This window comes from Ruditapes philippinarum, unplaced genomic scaffold (assembly GCF_026571515.1).
Source record: "Ruditapes philippinarum isolate M1 unplaced genomic scaffold, ASM2657151v2 ctg3467_1_1_1_1, whole genome shotgun sequence".
Lineage (NCBI taxonomy): Eukaryota > Metazoa > Mollusca > Bivalvia > Venerida > Veneridae > Ruditapes > Ruditapes philippinarum.
Genome location: NW_026862068.1, coordinates 1 through 21,958, shown reverse-complemented (window position 1 = coordinate 21,958; position 21,958 = coordinate 1). Strand labels below are relative to the sequence as shown.

The 21,958-nt window shown below is 31.7% G+C and overlaps 1 protein-coding gene across 1 annotated transcript in view; it reads left to right on the top strand.

Moving 5' to 3' along the window:
• LOC132717826 (uncharacterized) overlaps positions 1 to 17,082 on the top strand; it is a gene marked incomplete at its 3' end in the record, with an annotated part of 50,068 nt that extends 32,986 nt beyond the window's left edge. Inside the window, exons 3-7 of the mRNA XM_060701398.1 lie at positions 3,995 to 4,048; positions 5,623 to 5,877; positions 7,757 to 7,798; positions 15,580 to 15,870; positions 17,053 to 17,082. Coding sequence (XP_060557381.1) covers positions 3,995 to 4,048; positions 5,623 to 5,877; positions 7,757 to 7,798; positions 15,580 to 15,870; positions 17,053 to 17,082 — 672 coding nt within the window. The remainder of the gene's footprint in view (positions 1 to 3,994; positions 4,049 to 5,622; positions 5,878 to 7,756; positions 7,799 to 15,579; positions 15,871 to 17,052) is intronic.
• Between the last annotated feature and the right edge of the window lie 4,876 nt (positions 17,083 to 21,958).

Sequence of the window (21,958 nt, the reverse complement as noted above, 5' to 3'; positions counted from 1 at the left end):
TTTTATAAATGGTGCTGATCAATTAAAAAGTTACTTTTACGTGTTATATAATTGTTGTTTAAGCGTGGGTTATTTTCCTGAGCAATGGAGTTAGGGTTTGTTGTTCCAATTCATAAGTCTGGTGATATAAATGAACTAGGAAACTACCATGGAATCACATTACTGAGTAAATTTTGCAAATTGTTTAGTCGAATTTTGAACAACAGACTCGATAATTCGGCTGAAAACTATTCTATATACGAGTATGTTGAGGTTCAGGCAGGTTTTAGAAAAGGTACGGGTACAACTGATAATGTTTTTGTTCTTAACGGTTAGATTAACCATTGTTTAAATAATAAGGAATATTTGTACTGTGCATTTATAGATTTTCAAAAAGCTTTCGATTTTGTTGTTGGGGATATATTGTGGTACAAACTTTTGTGGAAATATAGAAATGCTATAAAGTCAATGTACAGCAATGTTAAGTGTTAAATGAAATGTAATAATGATTTAAGTGATGCGTTTTACTGTCATTTAGGCGTTCGTCAAGGTAAAAGTCTCTCACCTTTTTCTTTTAGCATGTATTTAAATGATTTGGAGCAGATGTTTAATAATAGAGGTATAGAAGGTATTGATGTTGGAAGAATAAAGATAGGTCTGTTGTTAAACGCCGATGATATAATTCTTTTTGCGAAAAGATGAATTGCAACATTCCCTAAATATTTTATTAGAATATTGTAATAGATGGAAATTAACAGTAAATACGAGAAAAACTAAAGTCATGGTGTTCAGAAAAGCAGGTAGATTACCTCAGAATTTACGTTTCTTGTATAACGATCAAGAGTTAGAAATTGTAGCACGTTTTAAATATTTAGGTGTTCTATTTACGTCAGGTGGTTCATATATTCCGCATCAAAAGCTGTAACTGGGCAGGCTTTAAAAGCTATTTTCAAAATGAATAAATATTTATATTAATTTACAGATTTATTACCTAAACATACACTTAATTTATTTTATAAGTTAATAATGCCAATTTTTAATGTATTCCTCAGAGGTGTTGGATTTTTTAAAGCTTCACATATAGAAAGAACATATTTAAGTTTTTGTTAAAGATTGTTAAGTGTTTAAGCATCTGCCCAAAATGAGTTTGTATATGGCGAGCTTAGTAGACAAAGTATGATATCATATAGAATGTTTAGTGTTATAAAATATTGGTTTAAAATATGTACATGTCCAGTAAAGCATCAAAGTATATTAGAAATATTTATTTGATGTTACAGAATGACGCAGTTAACGAACTAAATGTAACCAACTGGGTGATTAATCTTAAGAGCTTACTGATAAAAGGTTTGAGGATTTGAACATGTATGGTTAAACCAAGGTGTTGAAAATAAAGAACTATTTTTATTGATATTAAAGCAAAAAATAAAGTTCTTTTTTTATTCTATCTTATATAGTTTCAGAGTAATATCCCGGACAACGTTCAAAGTGATGTAAAAATGAACAAAGGGCAATATCTTCAATATTAGGCAAGGCAGACTTACGGTTTTATTGCACTGCACGTCTACTCAATGAGATCTATCTACCTACAAAGTTTCTTGTTGATAACTCTTGTAATTTCAGAGTTATATCCCTGACAAAGTTCAAAGTTTAAAAAATGAACAAAGGGCAAAACTAAAAAAATAGGCGAGAAAGACTCAATAAGACCTATCTACCTACAAAGTTTCTTGTTCATATGTAGTTGCCGGACATGAAAAGGGGACGTACAGACAAAGCGGCGACTATATGTTTTCCCTTCGGGGAGCATAATAGATATGTGCACATGTTACATGAGACCTACCCACCACCCTGCTGGGTACACAAAATGTTGAGCTTTTGTGATAACAATTTGTCCGGCCTCCATCGTCCATTAGTGCGTCCGTCCACCCGTCGTTAAATCTTTATACAAACGATTTCTTCTCAGAAACGACTGGGTCAAATTTAATGAAATTTTCCTTGGATGTTCATTACTAAAATTGTTCAATTGTTTTCTCCTTTGAAGATCTGGGTCACAAATTTTTAAAAATTTCTTCTCTGAAAGTGCAAGGCCTTGAGCTTTTTTGTCACTCTAGAGGTTACATTTTTAGTCCAAATATCCTCGAAATATGTCAGAAAGGTTGTTTGAATTATTTTTAGTTCAGGTTTGAATATGGGTCATCTGAGGTCAAAAAAGGTCACAGGTCATAAATAGGCATGTATGGAAAAACCTTTGCGCTATTTCAGGTGCAGATATGACTGTTATGATATCAGTTTAAGTTAATGGCATTATATAGATATTGCATTCATTGCTATCAATATTAATTCAGAGCCTCAATGATAAGGTGAGCGATATAAGGGCCATCATAAGGTCAGAATAATACAGAACCCCGGAGCATGATCAATATAGCTTTTGTAGATGTCAACAAGGCAACGCTTCATGCAAGATATCTAAGTTTTTATATAGATATAATATTCTTGGGCATATAAATATGTGTTATTATTTCTTCCCTCAATGTAAAGCTTAAAAAAACAGTCTTTAAAAAAAACACTGGTAGTCAGGGGATACACATTTTGCAACCTCTAATATTAATTTGGTATTTCTTCGAACATATATTTTGTTTTAATGCATAATAAAACAGGTACAGCAACATCAACTTAATATCAGCCCTTCAACCCATATCAGTCCTTCCATGAGTAAAAGACTGCCCACAGTATGACTAAACAGAGGTAACATTGTAAATTTACATTGCCGGTACTCTTGACATCTTCATTCATGTCTGACGTTCTGATAAATTGCCTTACAAATGACATTTTATATGTATAATTTACAACTTATTTTTTTTAGCGAATTAACACATTTTAAATAACATCATTTTAGTTAATAAGATTGACTTATTTAAACATAATTAAATAATATTAACCTAATGTCTCCTCAATAATTAGAAACTTTACAGAAAAAAAAATATAGGGTGTATACATAAAGAAGTTATAGATTTTGGGAAATAAAGGGAGGTAGCATACATATGTATTGAGAGGAAACATGTTAATAAATTCTCCCTTTGTAATACATGTATTTACACTTATATAAAGAGTTTAAATGAGTCAGTGTGACCTTGACTGAAGACGTCAAAACTTGCGCTCTGCGCATCATCTCAGTAATATTTATATTTCTGCCAAATAGATTTATTTTCCTACAATCCGTATAAAAATGCAGAGAGGTTACAAAATTTTGAAATTATGAATTATTACATTGTGACCGAGTCCTTGATCTATAAAAGTTTAAACCTGCGCTCTGCACATTGTCTTGTTATTGTTAAGATTTCTGGTAAGCAGTTTTACTTTCCTTCCACTGGTTCAAAATATACAAACCGGACACGGAAACTCCTATATAAGTCTATATAGGGACGAACGCATTTTGATCTCAGGTGGCTCGCACGTCAGTTCTGCATACCGTCTCATAATAAGTAATATGTTTGTCAAAAAGCTTTAATTTCTTTCTAAAAGACACAGAGCGAACTCGAAATGTTGAAGTCGATACAAGATGACTTGGTGTGACCTTGACCTGAGAAATGTCAAATCTGCACTCTACACATTGCGCCAATTTTACCATGATCACATTACCTTTTATTTATGTCATGGTTTTAGGGTCAGTACAGAAAGGTCACGTGACTGTGGTAAAATTGTTTGCATAAATTAGCAGTTACATGTCTGTTTTGATCTATGGCTTTGTAATGTTTCTTATGTTAATCACGTAAAGTGTATTTAATAACCATACCTTGGTTGGAACAGCATTGCCCATGACCAATTGATGATACTTTGGTTGTAAGGTCAAGGGTCAAGGTCACCTTGAAGAATTTGAAAAGGTGAATTCGTTAAGTTGCATTGATGAATTCACGACGCTGAAATTTCCCTGTTTGTCTTTTGTTCCATGTACAATTTTTTGTTAGATATAATTAACGCGGTATCATTGAAGAATATGTATGATTCTTTGTTGCAGATAAGACGTTTTGTTGGCGCAGCAGAATTAAAGCCAGACGGAAAACCATTTAAAGTACGTAATTCTCATTTTTATGAAATTAGATACAATTCAAAAGTATTGCAATTCGTGGTTTATAAATCAAAGTATGTTATCTAATATAAAATAAATCAATAACGATACGTGCACCCTCGCATTTTTAGACAAATTTGTAAAACATTGCTATTTTTTACACTGACAAAACAAACACGCTCGCGCACACTCACACATACGCACTGATATATTACCAGAAACATTTAAACATTGGTCAATCTACATAGATTACCTCGTATTTAAAAACTTTTACCATTCATAAGTAGATTTCAAGAACTGGAAGATAATATTTCTTATACCAATGCTTGAATCGAACTCAATGGATATCGAAACAGATAGATAGAAATGTGGAAATTATTATTATAGAGAGATAATGCATTAAGAGGTAAAGGCTGCAATGTATTTAGAACAAACAAGAGCGTGTTTGTTAAACTTTTATGGAGGTTACACGAATATAAATTATTTTTTATCACACACCCTTGAAACACAGACGGTTGGGGTCATATCCTGCCCCAACGTGATACGCCCCTGTAAACACTATATAAAAATATTATAATATTTAAACACAAAATTGACATCTAACTGGTTTTCAAACAGTTTTTACATATTTTACCATCAAGGCTCAATAAAGTATTTGACCCCCCAAGTGTCTGTTCATAGAACGGTTAACGGTAAACAAGAATCATTTTTCATTGACGCGCTTATAATTCAGTTCGTCTTTACGAGAGTCATTCATTATATAATGCAATAATTTCAGAAGTAAATATTCTAAGGTTGCTATTATTATCCCTTGTGATCATTGACGTACTTCCACCTAGTTATGTTCATTGCTAGGCAACTATTCTGAAACAATCTCACCCTCGTGACCACGGCAAATTCCTCTTAATTGTTTTAACGAATACCCCTAATGTCCCCCTTTAGATTGGGAACATGGACATATATGTCGTTGCAGTCATAGGCACTCGGTTCCTAAACCTTCTATGATTTTAATTTATTTTTAAAAAAAAATTCATATCATGTATATAAAATACTACAAGGTTTCGCAGCCGCCATGTTTTAACGCAACGGAAGTACGTTGACTGGTGTACAATTTTAAAAAAAAATACTGGCTCCCGAGTCACATATTAAAGCATATTGTTGATGCGGGTACCACGGCGAAATAGTCAATAATTGTGGTACCCGTATTAGCCAATAGTCTCTATTCATCGAATCGGGAACTAGTGTTTTTTAATGAAAATTGTACACCAGTCAACGTACTTCCGTTGCGTTAAAACATGGCGGCTGCGAAACCTTGTAGTATTTTATAAACATGATATGAATTTTTTTAAAAAATAAATTAAAATCATAGAAGGTTTAGGAACCGAGTGCCTATGGTTGCGGTTTGTTTACTACCAAAGTTATGGTTGAATTACCTTCGTATAATACCGTTTTTAAGGAGTCGAAAAGCGGCTAAGGTATAAATATTGTGCTAAAATATTTGAATGTAATATAGATTTGAATGTTTTATGTGTACATGATGATGAATGAAACTTTAAAACATTGTCGTATCGATTCAGACATGGCCTTTTCATGGGAAACACACAGATACACCATTTAAAATTATGACAGAGATGATGGCAAAAGAAGAAAAGCAGGCTGCCATCGGGTTATTGTGTATGCGTATTGCAAAATTTCTAGAAAGGAGTGAAAAGGATATAACATGCAATACAGAAATCGCTTTTTATGACGATGCTGGCAAGTTATACACAATTTCTGCAGGAAAGAGAGAGAACAATATTCTTGCTTCATTTGACAGCAAAGGAAATCCTATCGTAAGAATGAATATATCTATTATATAGGGCGAGAGCTTATTTCGTGTGCCTTATAAAAATCAGTTATATAAACATCATCTTAAACTGTTGATGAACACATATTCAGCAGAAGATGAAAAAAAATTTCAATTTCATATTTTTATATTTTTTCATTTCTTTCATAAAATTATCTTTATTTTCTTAACCATTATTATTTATTTTTCATTTTATTTGCTCGATTTTTAAAAAAAAAGTAGAGGTGGCGGCATTGCCGTTACCGTCCGCAAACTTGTACCAGGATCATAACTGTTTTACTTCTTGGTATATTGTCTTCATACCTGGCCACAACAACCCTTTGGACAAGACCTTTCAGTGGACCACACTAACCTTGATCTTCATCCATAAACGACCTTGACCTTCAAGGTCAAAAGTCCAAATTTTGCTTGTCCTTGCTATTATTGGCTGTAACTTGGTTATTTTTGAATGGATTGTTTTCAAACTTAAACATAATAATCTACAAGGATATCCCTTAAAAAAGCTAGACAGACCTTGACCTTCACTTATAAATGACCTTGATTTTGAAGGTCAATTTATTGAAGTTTTCATTTTTGGGGGACTATTATTGGCTGTAACTTTGTTATTTTTGAATGGATTGTCTTCAAACTTGAACATAATAATCTTCAAGGATAGCCCTTAAAAATTACTAGACAGACCTTGACCTTCACTCATAAATAACCTTGACTTTTAAGGTCAAATTATTGAAATTTTCATTATTTTTTGCTGTAACTGGCTGTAACTTTGTAATTATTGAATGGATATCTTTATTTTATAACAGAACATTCTAAAGCACAAGACCTTCATGTTTATCAAACTCAAATTGACTTGGGCTCTTTAATGACCTTGACCTTGAAAGTTAAATTTACTGAATTTTTACTGATTTGTGCATTAAATGATCATAAATGTCATCGTTGATTTGTGAGACATGATAACAGAGAACAAACTCTATATATGCGAATGTTGAGAATGTTTCAATGTGTAGTGCAGTTTGTGACTGTAAATAAAGCTGTTCTGAAGCCATCATTTTGTGATGGTGGATGAGCAGTGGCTATGCTTTCATGACTGTTCTGCTAGGCGCTGTGCCGTAATTGGACTGGTATATCGATGCGATGGTATGTGTGTATATATATTCTCTCATTTCTATAACAATTTATCTGCACACTTGTATCTTTATCTGATCCCACGTAGGGGAAAGTATAACTGTATTGAATTTAATTATCTCCCTTTATATCTAAATTCATTGTATCCTACTTGATCTTACGGGATCGAGTTGACTATCGGAAATAGATATATAGTTCTCTGGTCCCAATCAGTGAAGAAGACAATAAAAATGTCATCGTTGATTTGTGATACATTATTACAGAGAACAAACTCTATATATGCGAATGTTGAGCCTGTTTTAATGTGTAGTGCAGTTTGTGACTGTATATAAAGCTGTTCTGAAACCATCATTTTTGAGATGGTGGATGAGCAGTGGCTATGCTTTCATGACTGTTCTGTTAGGCGCTGTGCCGTAATTGGACTGGCATATCGATGTGGTGGTATGTGAGTATATATTCTCTCATTTCTATATATATTATATATATATACATATCAATGCGTATGTATATATATTTGTATAGAGAAAACTAATGTGACAAGACAGACCGATTAATTTTTTAAAAAGGAAACGTTAAGATTTGTTCAAACATTTCTTTGTTTGCTTTTAGAAAAAGTAAAAAGTCGAGCGTTGCCCCCGCCCGGTGGTGACTCTTGTTGTTTTTATTTGTATTTTTAATATTTTCTTTCTTTAATCACTTTCTGTCCTGCATGAATTTACAGGTGCTTTTCATTTACTCTTCAGATTGTTCAGTTTAAAGGCGAAGAATATTCATTTTCACCGTCGGTAAGTGTAAAATTTTGTTAGTACTGTAAAGTAAGTAAGCACTATCATAAGATTCGATTATAAACAGAATAAACCATACAAAAAATAACATATTTCTGTTAAATCCGTCGTTGAATCAAATATTTTTCAATTTGTTTATTGTTATTTGGATTAATGGTTTATCCGTAAAAATTATATTTGATAATTTCACAGAGAAAATTATCAAAATATTATTTCACATTTTTCAACAAAGAGGCTACTTTTGAAGAGATTTCCCAGACTCAATTTTGTTTTCGCTTACAATTTCGACATAATCAAACCTGATGTCAGCAAAGCTGAAATTATAAATAACTTAAATTACAAACGTAATTAAAAGGATAAAAAATACTCCAATTCATTCAATTTACTGATCACCAAACATCGTATCTAATTTTTATATTAACACAGAACAGTCTGATAATCAAAATTCCTTCTTCAAGAAAAAAAAATGCTCTTGATATCCTACGAGCAAAAACAGTTACTGCAATGAATATGTCGAAGCAATAACAGTCCTCAAACAAGTTAAAAAGGTTTCCTGCGGTGGAAAGTTTTGTAATAATTTAAAGATATTTTATTTAACTCTTTTTATAATTGTTTGAAAATAACTTTGTATCGAGACCAATCAAGTACGGTTCACAGACACTTATAGATCATGTGCTCCTCCGTGTATTGAAACAGGTCTCGTGTTCCTCCATGCTTCAAAAAGAGCCGCAAACCAATATCCTGAGGGCTCCAGCCCGTAGGTAATAAGAGCCATGTTTTACATGGTTAATCCCGTCTCCGGAAGGTTGTTCTTTCGAACCTGAAGGAGGTACTTTCGTATATTTTACATTGTGAGAGGAAATCCTTTAAAAGGGGACCTTTCCAGTGTTTACAATTTTATGTAAATTGGCTAACTTGTTGTCTAATTGCTACACCGAGATAATACATAGTCACTGGTTGACCTGCACAAAAGAACACGTGGTTATGTTTGTGATACTGTTTGTGAGCAGTTGACCTAGAAATGAATGGAAAAGGTGGGGCTAAATGTTCCGCTCAAAAAAACCGGAAAGGTCCATTAGGATCATGCTGAGTTAGGTGGAAAAAGATAAGGCATTGAAAATGTTTTCAAAATTATATTAATGTTCATTACCAAAACAGGTATGAGGAATAATGAGGTGGTAACAGGATTAACAGAACTATGTAACATTTATTTATTTTGTTGGTTAACGTCCCACCAATGCAAGTTTAGGTCAAATGGATACGTGTATCAATCTTAAATGATGAACTGTATATGTATGGTATAGGATAGGCATGACATCAGAAACGGAATATTTAAATTATTCCCTTAAGTACACTTGGAATTATGCTCTCGATTCTTTTTTCAAATAGATTTGATAAAGAGGAATAACTCTAACAGTAGGCAGTGTAGAATTATTGCTATTGTATAGTGCAATTTTTGCTAATGTGCTATATCAGTGTATAAGGTTTGAAGTAAATCCCTCATGTACTTTCGAAGTTATGATTCGGACAAAGTTTTCAAGTAAATATGATACAGAGGAATAAGTCTTAACGTAAGCAAAGTAGAGTTATTGTTCTTGAACACTTTCTCCCAATATGCTCTATCAGTATACTGAAGAAATCACTCAAGTAATTTTGGAGTTATTCTCCGGGATCCATCGATGCACGGACGTACACCATTTCTAATATCTTCTTCGCCTTTGTCGTCGGAATAGCAATCCAGCGTTCATAAGACAATCTTTCAAAAACATGATAGTCGCTTCTTGAATGTATACACATTTGTCAACAATTATTTATTCAAATGAAACAATCCTCGAAATATTTACAAATTTGCAAATCCAATTCAAATCCAGACTTTGAACAGAACAAAATTCTAGGATAGACCTTCCAGTTAATTAGACAGACCTTAACACTCACTCATAAATGACCTTGATCTTGAAGGTCAAATAATTGAAATTTTCATTATTTTTTTGTGCTGTAACTGACTATAACTGGATTGACTTATAAAGACAAAGCATTCTTAAGGATAAGAACTTCTTGTTTGTCAAATTCAAATTGAGACTAGCTTATTATGACATTGACCTTGAATGTTAAATTATTAAATTTTCACTGATATTGCTATAATTAACTGTCACTGAATAATTAATCAATGGATTATATTCATACTTCGATAAAACAACCTTTTGGACAAGACTTTCTGAAAGGCTGACCTGACTATGATCTTGAGTTTTAAATGACATTGACCGTCAAGGTTAAATCATTGAATTGTGGTTAAATTATCATAATTTTATTATTTATGTACCAATTTGATTTTGTACTTGGACAAAACAAGACTTGCTATCAAAAGAAACATAATTGACTAATTAAAATGTGACATTGACCTTAAATCGACCTTCACCATCAAGATAAAAATAATTAAATTCGCTTGTTTTTGCTGTCCCTTTGTTTTTAATGGAAAAAAACTTCATATTTAAACATAACATCTTTAACACGAGGACCTTCATGTACATTAAACTCTAATTGACCTGGAATCATGTATGACCCTGACCTTGAATATAAAAAAATGGATTACTGCTATGGATGTAACTTGGTAGTTAATCTATTAATTATTGGCGTCCGCGCCGAAGCGCGGCGCCCCTTTATGGAATGAAATCAGATTTTGTGAAAGGGCGACAGCAACTTCTCGAGCCTTTTAGTCGGTCATAATAAAAGCCGATCATTCCGATCGGTATGAGGGTGCTTGATTATTATTAATTAAAACTGAAATGTCGCGATATGTACAATGAATAGCGAACTAGAGGATTTCGCAATGCAAACATTTTCAAATGCAATAACCTTTTCCGTCTCTTCGTTTTTTTTATTTATCATTTTGTAGTACACAGTGGGTTATCATGGTATGTTAAAATAGAATGATGAGTTGATGACCTAAATATTCCGAAAATCTATTTATAGAGGGATGTACTCCTATCGGTAATTCCGGTCTCTACCGGTCTATTTTGACCGGGATACTAGTGACCACACGTTTATTGTCCGGTCTCTCCCGGTTTTGGAGTAGATGTTTGATATCGTTACAGAACAGAACAAATATTTTACAGATAAATAAGCTTTTTTCCAAAATGAATGTTTGTCACTTAGTTTGGTTACAATAATTAATAAACATAGATCAACTCTCAAATTTATTGATTATTATTATACATAAACATACAATTCGAGAAAACAACAACAACAACAACAACAATAGCATGTTTTATTTTATCTATATGAGATAAAAACAATAAAAATGTACAATAATTGTGAAAAAAGGTTTTAATATGACACTATCAACTTTGAAATATTTTATTTAATTTGTTATTCGTGTTTAGTAAAGATGTCGAGGAATTATTCAAAGTTACAAATTAGATTTTATTAATAATTTAATTGATTGATAATTTAAAAAATGATAAAGAAAAATACAAATGTACATGTACATGGTTTAAGAATAAACAATATTATATATTGAAAGATTAACCATAATTTACTGACATTTTTCCAGTTAAGTTTTGACTTATAATCGTCGGTCAATATGACAATTGAATTCTTAAAATTTATTTTACAATTTTAATAAAAAAAAGAGTAGTAAACGTAAAAAACTCAGTATTAAAAAAGCACATAAAAACACAAAAAAGAGAGGAAACAATATTCATAAAATCTGTATTTTTGTTATTAAAATAGATATTACAATTATTGTATAATAAACAATAATGCTCAACATGACATGGTAATATAACCAGTGTCATATTTTTACTAAGTGTGAACAGATACCTTAAGAGGGGGTTTTCGCTAATAGCGATTACATAATAAGGGACAATTCCACAAGTGTGGTGTTGATCATGCGTTACACATATGGATTATAAATGATTGTATACATGTATATCCGTTGCTATTAATAATCACGATCATAAAGAAATAACAAGTAATATTCTAATCTCTAGCATGCCAATCAAAGTTCATAATGAACAATGTCTTCCGTCCGTTCATTCTGGTAAAAACCAATTAACCATTGAAAAGTTTATAAGAATATCCTGACATCATATGTCTACTAGTTCATTTCCACTTTCTGCATTTCTTGCTTGGACGCCCTTTGATGCTTTGCATCAATGCTTTTCTTGTCTCAATACTTGAACAAAACATTTTTTGACTACACCTTCTAAAAGGTTGAACTATTTTTGACCTTTAGCTTTAAATGACCTTATCGCAGTGGTCAGATGATTGAATTTTGCTTATTTAAGCTTTTTGTTTGTTTGTTTTTAGCTTTGCCATTTATTTATGGAAATGTTTAAGACTTGGACGAAACAACTAGTGTGACTAGACGGACCTATTAAAATAACAAAAGACAATCTCATTTTTGTCTTTAATTTTCTTTTTAAATATTTGTTTCAAAGGGATACTCAGGGAAATAAATGACAAAATATCAAATTCGTCATATTAACTAAAACGCTAAAACGATGTGTTTTAAAGTTCAGCATGTTTTTTTTCTGTATAAATACTATATAATGTAAGTTTAACATTTTAATAAATATGCATATGTTGAACGAAATGAAGACGCAGACAGAATCAACGAGTTGTTTTAAAACAAGTTATTTGACAATAACAAAGCCTGGACGTAAAAATCAGATACTGTGGATATCACCCTGGATGAACAAGTTTTGTCACGTGACCACACATGCAAACGCCGATTTAACATTTCAGCAATTACGGACCCGATTTCAGGTAATTATTTGAAGATATCTTTTTTTTACTGCATCCACAAAATTATGACCTAGATCTTAGGACCCGGCGTTAATTGAGCTTTTATCTTATGTATGTAGTAATTGCGAGACTTAGGTGTTTTTTTAGGACACTTCGACACAGATTTTCTGTTTGCACAGCAAACGCCGATAGGTTTTACCTTTTCTAACCTTTTTTGTTCACTGGAAACCCATGTAGAGTGTCTATATGTCTTTTTACAAGTAATTTTCGTACCTAACTTATTTATAATCTCATTTGCAAGGTTATATTCGATATCAACCAATGTTTTCCATTGCAAACGTCGTTTGATCATGTAAAATGTGCAAACGTCGGTTGGTCATTTGAAATATATGCAAGCGCCCGTTGGTGTCTTTTTGAACGCTGAACTATATTTGTCTCATTTCCAGAGTTCTTCATCATATGAAACAATTTCATTGCAAACTGATTCTAATAACTCCATTCTGGCCACGACGCCCATGGTTTCCAGATTTATTGAATCTGTCGGTAGCTCAACCGTTATGTCTTCTATTGGTTACAAACCTGTAACAACCAGAATCTCAGATATGTCATCCAAATCCAGGTGTTCTGAAACTGACTGCATGGTTGCTATCGACAGACAGTTTCGAGAAAAAGGTTTTTTTCAAAACATCTTACAGCCAGCTTGAGAACTGGTACTCCGAAAGATTATTCCAGTAAATTAAGACAATTTATGATATGGTGTCGTCAAAAGAATATTGATTCCTTCACAGCATCCTTAAATACTTGTGCGGAGTTTTTATCAGATCTGTACAATAAAGGTTTACAGTAGGTTACCGCTCTATTTTATCTGCAGTTTTACTTCAATTTAAGAACTCCTGTAACAAAGTTGTTGCCTGAATGGGATTTGCCTAAATTTCTTAGTACGCTACAAACATTTCCTTTTTAACCTTTGAGAAGAACATCAATTTAATTTTTAACAGTTGTTTTTCTTACAGCTATCACGACATTCAGGAGAGCCTGGAGCGACCTTCAAGCGTTAACATTAGGAGGGGCTATTTCTGTGAAGGCAGATGGGAAAACTTTTATCAGACAAGGTTTGGCTAAACAGGATAGACCTGGTCATTCATCAGCAAAAATTTTTGTACCAGCTTTTAAGACCATCCAAGAAGAGCACTTGCTATCTATCTTAAAAGAACTGAAACCATCAGACGTAAAGATGAAACAAGTTTATTTCTGACAATAAATATACCTCATTCTAAAGCTTCTTCACAAACTTTGGCTTCATATATTCTTAAAACTATTCAAGAGGCTTATGAAGATAAACATAAAAGTGAAACAGCACATTCTACAAGAGCTTTAGGTCCAAATTCTCAAAGCTGCAGATTGGTCGAAAGAAAACACCTTCGTTAAATTTTATTTGAAACACGTAACTCCAAGTGACCTCACTGTGTAGTTCAACGTCGCTGTATAGTTCAACCTAAGAAGATTGAAATTTTTTCTAAATTTTTAAATCAAAGTTTATTCCTTACGGATTTTGTGTGGAATTGATTTTTGAGAAGATTATACGGTTTTATGTATACATCTATATATGAGATATACAGAAGTTTTATAAAAGTTTGTTATTCAAGAAGAAGAATGTTTTAAATAAAAAAGAAGAAAAGAGAGAAGTCTTTTGTTCAGAGAATTGTAATATTTGCAACTTGACTTAAATAACCACCGGTTTATAATAATCTTACACCGGCTGCCGTACAGACCGGAATATCTGTCGACTTTCCACTAAACAGTTACCCGAGAGCTAGATATTCCCTTCTGTACAAACAGCTTACAATATTTTCGGAACAAAAATTATGAAAACTGGTATATACATTACGCACTTTTTTCTTATAGTAGTATATAAACATATAACTTCATTCATAAAGGAAAATGACGTCATCCTAAGAACGCGATTCATTCATAAAAGGCGCGCGTCAATGACGTCATTTAAAGCACGCGAATTGTCTTACATGTGGGTGTAAGACAGAGTTTACAAGCACCGGTGTAAATGGTAGATAATCCTGTCTGAGATGCAAGAAATATATATATTTAATATGTTCAACCGGCGTTTGCATATTTACATGTTCAAACGACGTTTGCAAATTAGACAATACGGGGAATATCATGGTATTATGTCAAATATGACTTTGCTAATGGAATTATAAATGAGTTAGGGACGGGAATGGCATTTAAAAAGACATTTTCTCTATTATTTTACCTCAACATGTATTTCCAGTGAAAAAATTGATTGGAAAAAGTAAAACCTATCGGCGTTTGCTTTGCGAAAAGAACATTTGTGTCGAAGTGTTCTAAAAAACTACTTAAGTCTAGTAATAACTATTCACATAATATAAAAGCTTAATTTACGCCGGGTCCTACGGTCTATGTCTTATTTTTGTGCTCGCAGTGGAAAAAAGATATCTGCAAATAATTACCTGAAATTGGGTCCGTTTTTGCTGAAATGTTAAATCGGCGTTTGCATTTGTGGTCACGTGACAAAACTCGTTCATCCAGAGTGGATATTGTAAAATTGAAACAAGTCTAAGCCCCTCATTTGACGGGTCATTTTACGTTCCCATAGTTCTCTTGATAACTATCGTGAACTCATATTGCTCTAACCTGACCCACGTGGAACAGGTTAGGAAACCAACATTTTTTTTTCTTTCTATGGAAAAAATTTGCTTTCCTTAGACTGCTTAGTGCATACGTTTAATTGTCATTTATAGAATATTGGATGATAAATTCAAATCGAAGATATGAAAATTTTGCCTGCGTCTCCATTTAACCGTTTATTTGTTTGCCTTAAGAAAAAGTAAAAATGTCGAGCGCTCCCCGCCTGATGGTGGCTCTTGTTAATCCTGTCAACTTTATAAATTGATTATTGTTCTCTTACTAGCGCTTTATTATTTCATATTTTTTAACATAGTAGGTTTATTTAATCTTACACTAACAAATATCATCTATTTATTTTCTTTTACTTATAGTGTAACGATTTCGTTTACGAGTGCGACAAAATCGATAAAGTAGCAGTCGGACATATGATTATCAAAGTTTGTGGAAATGAAGCCATGACAGATGACGAAAATACGGCAAAAACTAGGAAATTATTGCATGGCCTTATTACCTATCTAGGAAAAGAAGAAAAAAAAGATTGGAAAAATGCTGAAATAACCATTTGTGACAGAAACTACGATTATTGGAAGCTGAGATGCAAAAACGTACATATTAAGTTTGTTGCAAATTTAGATGGTGAAGGCGAATGTAGAATAGAACAAGTTAGTCCCTTTTAAACAATATGAGTATTTACAACAGGTGTCAAAAGGGAAATGAAATAAACTTTGAACTTTAAAAATAGTGTATATATTACATTTGAGTTGGTATATATAAGAATACCATGTAACTATAAATATTTTGAGAATGTATTTTTGCACGCTCTGAGTAACTATTTGTGTAACATATATAAATAAAATGTAGTTTCATTTTCATTCTGTTAGATTGCAGATTGCTTCGTTTCCTTAATTACCTTATGTTTGTTGATTTTATACTGGCTAATTTAATATTTCTTTGCTTGGCAAACGTCAAAATAAAATAGCAACAAAAGCTGAGTTAACACTAATTATTGCACAATTAATGTTTATTTATTTGAAAGGTTATGTTTGCATTATTAAAGGGAAGAATTAATTTCATTTCATTTTCAACCACTCTAAATCTGTAAGATTGTAACAATGATATAACATGATAATATGCGAAAAAAGGTTTTAAAACTTAGCTAAATGAAATGCAACTAGACTATAAACAGTAGACTGTGACCACTTCTACAAGGATCATATGTCACTTTTAACTCATTATCTAAAATGTTACATATTTCTTTCCCAGAACATAACCATAATACTTAATAAGATTTTGAGTTTTAATAAAAAAAATGATTGATTGCAAATGCACAAAGTGAGATGTGGCGAACATAAAAGTCGGTGAAACTTTAAAAAAAATACACAGACTGCGCCGAATTTGTTGGAGTCATGACAAATGCAATATTTTTGTATTCTTGACATAACATTTCTTTTACCTGGGCCATTATTCCTGTTAATTTATTTTCAACAATTTTTTTGTTGGACAAAAAACATCATAACAAGGATTCTGAGCAAGTAATATTAATAAACTGAAAAAAAAGAAAAAAATTCGTCACAGAGTTACCAACGTCCCCCGCCTATGGGAAGTTTTACATGAAGCACAAAATGTAGCTAACTCAAAAGATTGAGGTATTGATTTGAACTTTCAGTGAACAATTTTAATCAAAGCGACATCTTCACAAGCAAGAAATAATATTTACATTAAAGAAATAACGAATAATGAAATAACGTGTGTCAACAGAAATACATTTTTACAGTTGTTGTTACTATTTCAAAGCCACAAAATGTAACAAATACAAAATCAATACAGGATATGGTTTGTTACAGGGTATATTCCGTGTCCAGTCATCAATCAAGGTATGTGGGCGATTCACAAATGACATTTTATTTGGATAGGTTTGACTTGGCATCATACCCTGTAACAGACATTTTAGGCTTTGATCTTCAAGTGTGACTTGACCTTTGAGGTAGGTATCTGGGTGTTGAGCATGACAGACATGTCGTCTTATTAATGTAAACATTGGTGCCAAGTTATTTCAAAATCCCTTGATTGATGAAAAAGATACATACTTGACACAAAAAAATATCCTAAAATATCCTAAAACAAACCATGTTAAGCTTTGACACCCAATAATGACCTTGCTCTTGAATGTAGGGTCTAGGTGTTGAGCGTGTCACATGGTCCCAATTTTGTGAACATTTAATGCCAAGAAATTTCAAAATCCCTTGGAACAATAAAACACTTATTTATTCTTTTTACAATAAGTTTTATTAAACAACTATACCCACAGCAGAACTATTCAAAAAGTGTATTCTAACGTCTGTAAGAAACGCTCGACTGTTACCTTCCATGTGGATGTAGTGCAACTGAAATGTACGGTGTCCTGTCTGGGTCAGTTATAGATAAAGTAGAGAGATTTTACATTCATAATTGAAACTTTTGGCAGTTCTTCAAAGTTGATTTTGTCGAATGCTTAATTCAATCCTTTGGAGAATTAGTGTCCAACTTTATTTGTCATCCAATGCAAACGCTGTATTTCTTAAAATTATGTGCGTTAATTTTCATATAAGAACAAAAGTCGATACTATGTATATGTTAGTGTTCATCCGTGCTGTTGTGCTCCCGTCGAAGATTCTAATTTCTGTAGAACAGCACGGATGAACACTAACATATACTTAAAATGTAAGAGTTCGCAATAATTAACCTTAGTGTCTAACTTTATTTGTCATCCATTGAAAACGCTGTATTTTTTAAAAAAAAGTTCTGTACGTTAATTTTCATAGCAGAACAAAAGTCAATACTACTAGTATATCCAATTCCGTTCATAGTCGACTTCTATTTTTCATAGTACTTCATAGACCGCATAGTGACGTAATAAAGTGAATAATAATGAGGCCAAATAAAACTTGACACTAAATATGTTAGTATTCATCTGTAGCTGTTCTACAGGAATTAGAAACATTTTCCTGTCGCTCCTGTCGAAGTTTCTAATTATGAATGAACACTAATATATACTTAACTTTCGCATGTATCTTAAGAGAATAAAACGGTAAAGGTTCTTCGATATTTCGCGACTATTAACAAGAGCAGTGTGCTCGACTATTTTAAGTACTTGAAAGTAAAAATGAGAGCCTGGATAATGTAAAAAATTATAAGTTCAAAAAGGGCAATAGTGATATTTTAACTGCCTGAAACAGGACATCATAGAAACAGACGGAAAAGTGTAGCGAACTTGATATAGCAACTCGGGAGTGAATTTAGTTAATTAAAATAAGAAGAATAAAATAAATTGGTTGGTTATATCCTGGAATAAAGTAACTGTTGATTTCAGCATTTAATGTTTTTTTCGACGACACAAACAGTTTTTCGTTGGAAAATGCTGATTTCTTGTATAACGTCTGACATTCTATCAGAAAAAATCCAAGTTACAACAACATGTCCCCTCCACAAAAAAATCAACGGATAAATGCGTTAAAATGTCAATAAGGAAACAAACATACGAAATTTGAGGTCCATTATCCGGAATCTATACATATTAATGCAATAAATGTTAAGTGTTTTTTTTTCAATGTTATAAGACAAAACCAATTTGAGTAAATATGACTTTCTTTTGAAAGCAGCCATTTTATCATTGTTTATGAATGAAAGAGAATTCTGTCCGATTGAAATAAGTGCACGAAAATTACATGCAAATATAATTGGCAACACATTGAACTACCAAAAAACTTTTAGGCCATGTAAATATTTTGAATAGTTTTATATTTTCAACAAGAACATACATTACTTTCAATAAGATCTATCATTAAATGAGTTCATTATTTTATCTGTTCTTTTATATTTAATCGTCGTATAAGTATTCATTTCAGTAGAAGTGTGCTCACGTTAATTAAGTTCGGACCGTAAAAGAAAATAAAGAAGAAAAAACTTCAGATCGCTAACAAAAGTAACAAAGTACATCGACTGTCAGCCTTCAGTTAAAATTAATTTGGACATAGCTTAACTTGACACATCTGCCGATGTTTCTAAATTAAAATTTTTACTATTTAAATATTGAATTCTGCTTAAGCCGGTGCTAGGGACGAGGACGGTAGTTTGCCCTTGACAGTACCGTCCATGGCCGGGCTCAATCAAACCGAACCTGCAACATTTTCAATTTTACCGTAGAGGTTCTTATTTTCTCACATTTTGATATTAATATGTGGATAATGTGGTATATCTTTAAGTTTATAAGAGTTTTCGAATATCAATTCATTATGATATAATGGCATGCCATTTGTAAATGAAAGATTTCGTCATAAAAAATATTTTGAAAATTGAACTGTCATTAACTTATGTACTTGAAAAATCAAATATATAAACACAGTTGCTTATTGGAAGTGTGCTGGGTCCATAACCATTATGTCTGAAGATCGAAACCTCACTCTGCTAATACTTCTTTTAAATTAGTTTAAAAATATATTGTATTTCCATGAAACTGAAAACATACAATACTTTTATAAATGCTTGTTAAATAAATGCCAATTTTGAAAAATAATTAAGATACGTATGACAAGCTAAAATATATGAACTATATAAATATCTTAATGTTTAAAACATTGTCCAAATGCCTTGATATTTGAGGCTTACAGTACATGTACTATGTGAAACATGTTTATATAAAAATGAATTATTTTTTATTCATTAAAAGCGATTTCAAATAGTTTCAACAATATTATATTTTTTATCTTTTTACCATCTAAATGCCCTTTATGTATAAGATATGCTTTTATATTTATAACCCAGAGGTCCGAAACCTCGCTCTGCTAAATGTTTTTTTTTAAATTTGATTAAAATATATGGCTATGATACAATACTGTAGGTCTGGAACACATTAAATAATGGCATAGTTATTAAATAAATTCATATTCCTGTCACATAAGAATAAATTAAATGCTGAAATACCTGCATTATTTGAAAATTAAACGTAATATGTGAACAAACTAAAAATATGAACAATGTTAATATATCTAAGTATCTGAAACATTACCCAAATTAGTTATCATTTGAGGATGACTATGTTATGGGATGCACTTAAAAATGAAATCATAGTTATGTTTAATAAACGATTTTAAACAGTTTTTACTTCATTTTTTTCTATCTGTTCTCTCTTTTTATGTTTGTTTGTTTTTTTGCTTCCTTTAATAAGATGCATTGAGTAAATTTGTATCCTGATAGTTTTCCTAAATATTTCAGTCATATAAATATTAATACATGTATAATATTTGACTATTTCCAAATTCAGCAAGACAATAGTTTAAAGAAACTTGGATAAAGAAGCTACTGGCCGACGGATACTTCTTCAATACCAGTAATTTAAATAAGATAACTCTGTATTTTGAAATTCTTTATTATATATATATAGTTGCATACCATTTATTAAAATGAAGGATTGCATCAGAAAAATAGAATGAACGTTGAATAGTCATTAAAAAGGACAGTTTAAATGTAAATAAGGACAGCAGAGTGGCGCAGTGGAAGCGTGCTGTGCCCATAACCCAGAGGTCATTAATTAAAATGATGTATTGCATCAGAAAATATAGAATGAAAGTTGAATAGTCATTAAAAAGGGCGGTTTAAATGATAACTATATCAGCAGAGTGGCGCAGTGGAAGCGTGCTGGGCCCATTTCCCAGAGGTCCGTGAAGCGAAACCTCGCTCTGCTAATTTTCTTTTTTTTTAAATTTGCTTAAAACATATGTCTGATATTTAAAATACTGTAAGAATGGAAAACATAAAATAGGATATCATTATTAAATAAATTCATATTCCGGTCACATAAGACGAATGTTAAATGTTTTGAATATTAATTCATAATAATATCATGAAATGTCTCTAGTAAATGAAAGATTTTGTAAGAAAAATATAATGAAAGTTGAACTGTCATTAATTTATGTAGTTGAAAAATCAAATATATGGCGCATTGAAAGCGTGGCGGGCCCATAACCCAAATATCTGCATGTCTGCACTCTGCTAATATCACTTTTTAATAAGTTTAAAGATATATTGCTTTTACATAAAACTGAAAACAAACAACTTGTTAAATATTAATGTTATATTATGCATGTTTAATAGATTCCAGTTTTGAAAAATAAATAAGATATGTATGACAAGCTAAAAGATATGAACTATATAAATATCTTAATGTTTAAAATACTGTCCAAATTTATTCTTATTTAAGGCTGACATGTACCATGTGAAACATGTGTATATATTAATGAATTCATCTGTATGCATTAAAAGCGACAACTAGATTTTGTTTATCTTTTCTCCCATCTAAATGCCCATTATGCATAAGATATGCTTTTACTTTTATTTCTCAAATGCTTTTTAATTTTCATGTACTATTGTAGTATCTAATGAGTTACTCATTAGCCAATGACATTTGCCATCTTTTTAACCTGTTTCATATTTGGCAATATTCGTAAGTATATAGTTATACTGAATTAGAATTTTGTACGGAAATCAAACATTCTCTTAAAACATTATTTAAACATATTTATTAAAAAGATTCATGTTTGCCACTTCTAAAGATGAAAAAATGTATTTGTTTCTGAGACATGATGTACCTTTATTGTCCGATTATAATGACAATAATGAATTCTTCTTACCGTCTTGCTTTAATAAGAATGCACTTTGCATATTTGTGTGCTGATTTTTCCCTCCAAAATATTTCAGTCATATAAATATTGATAT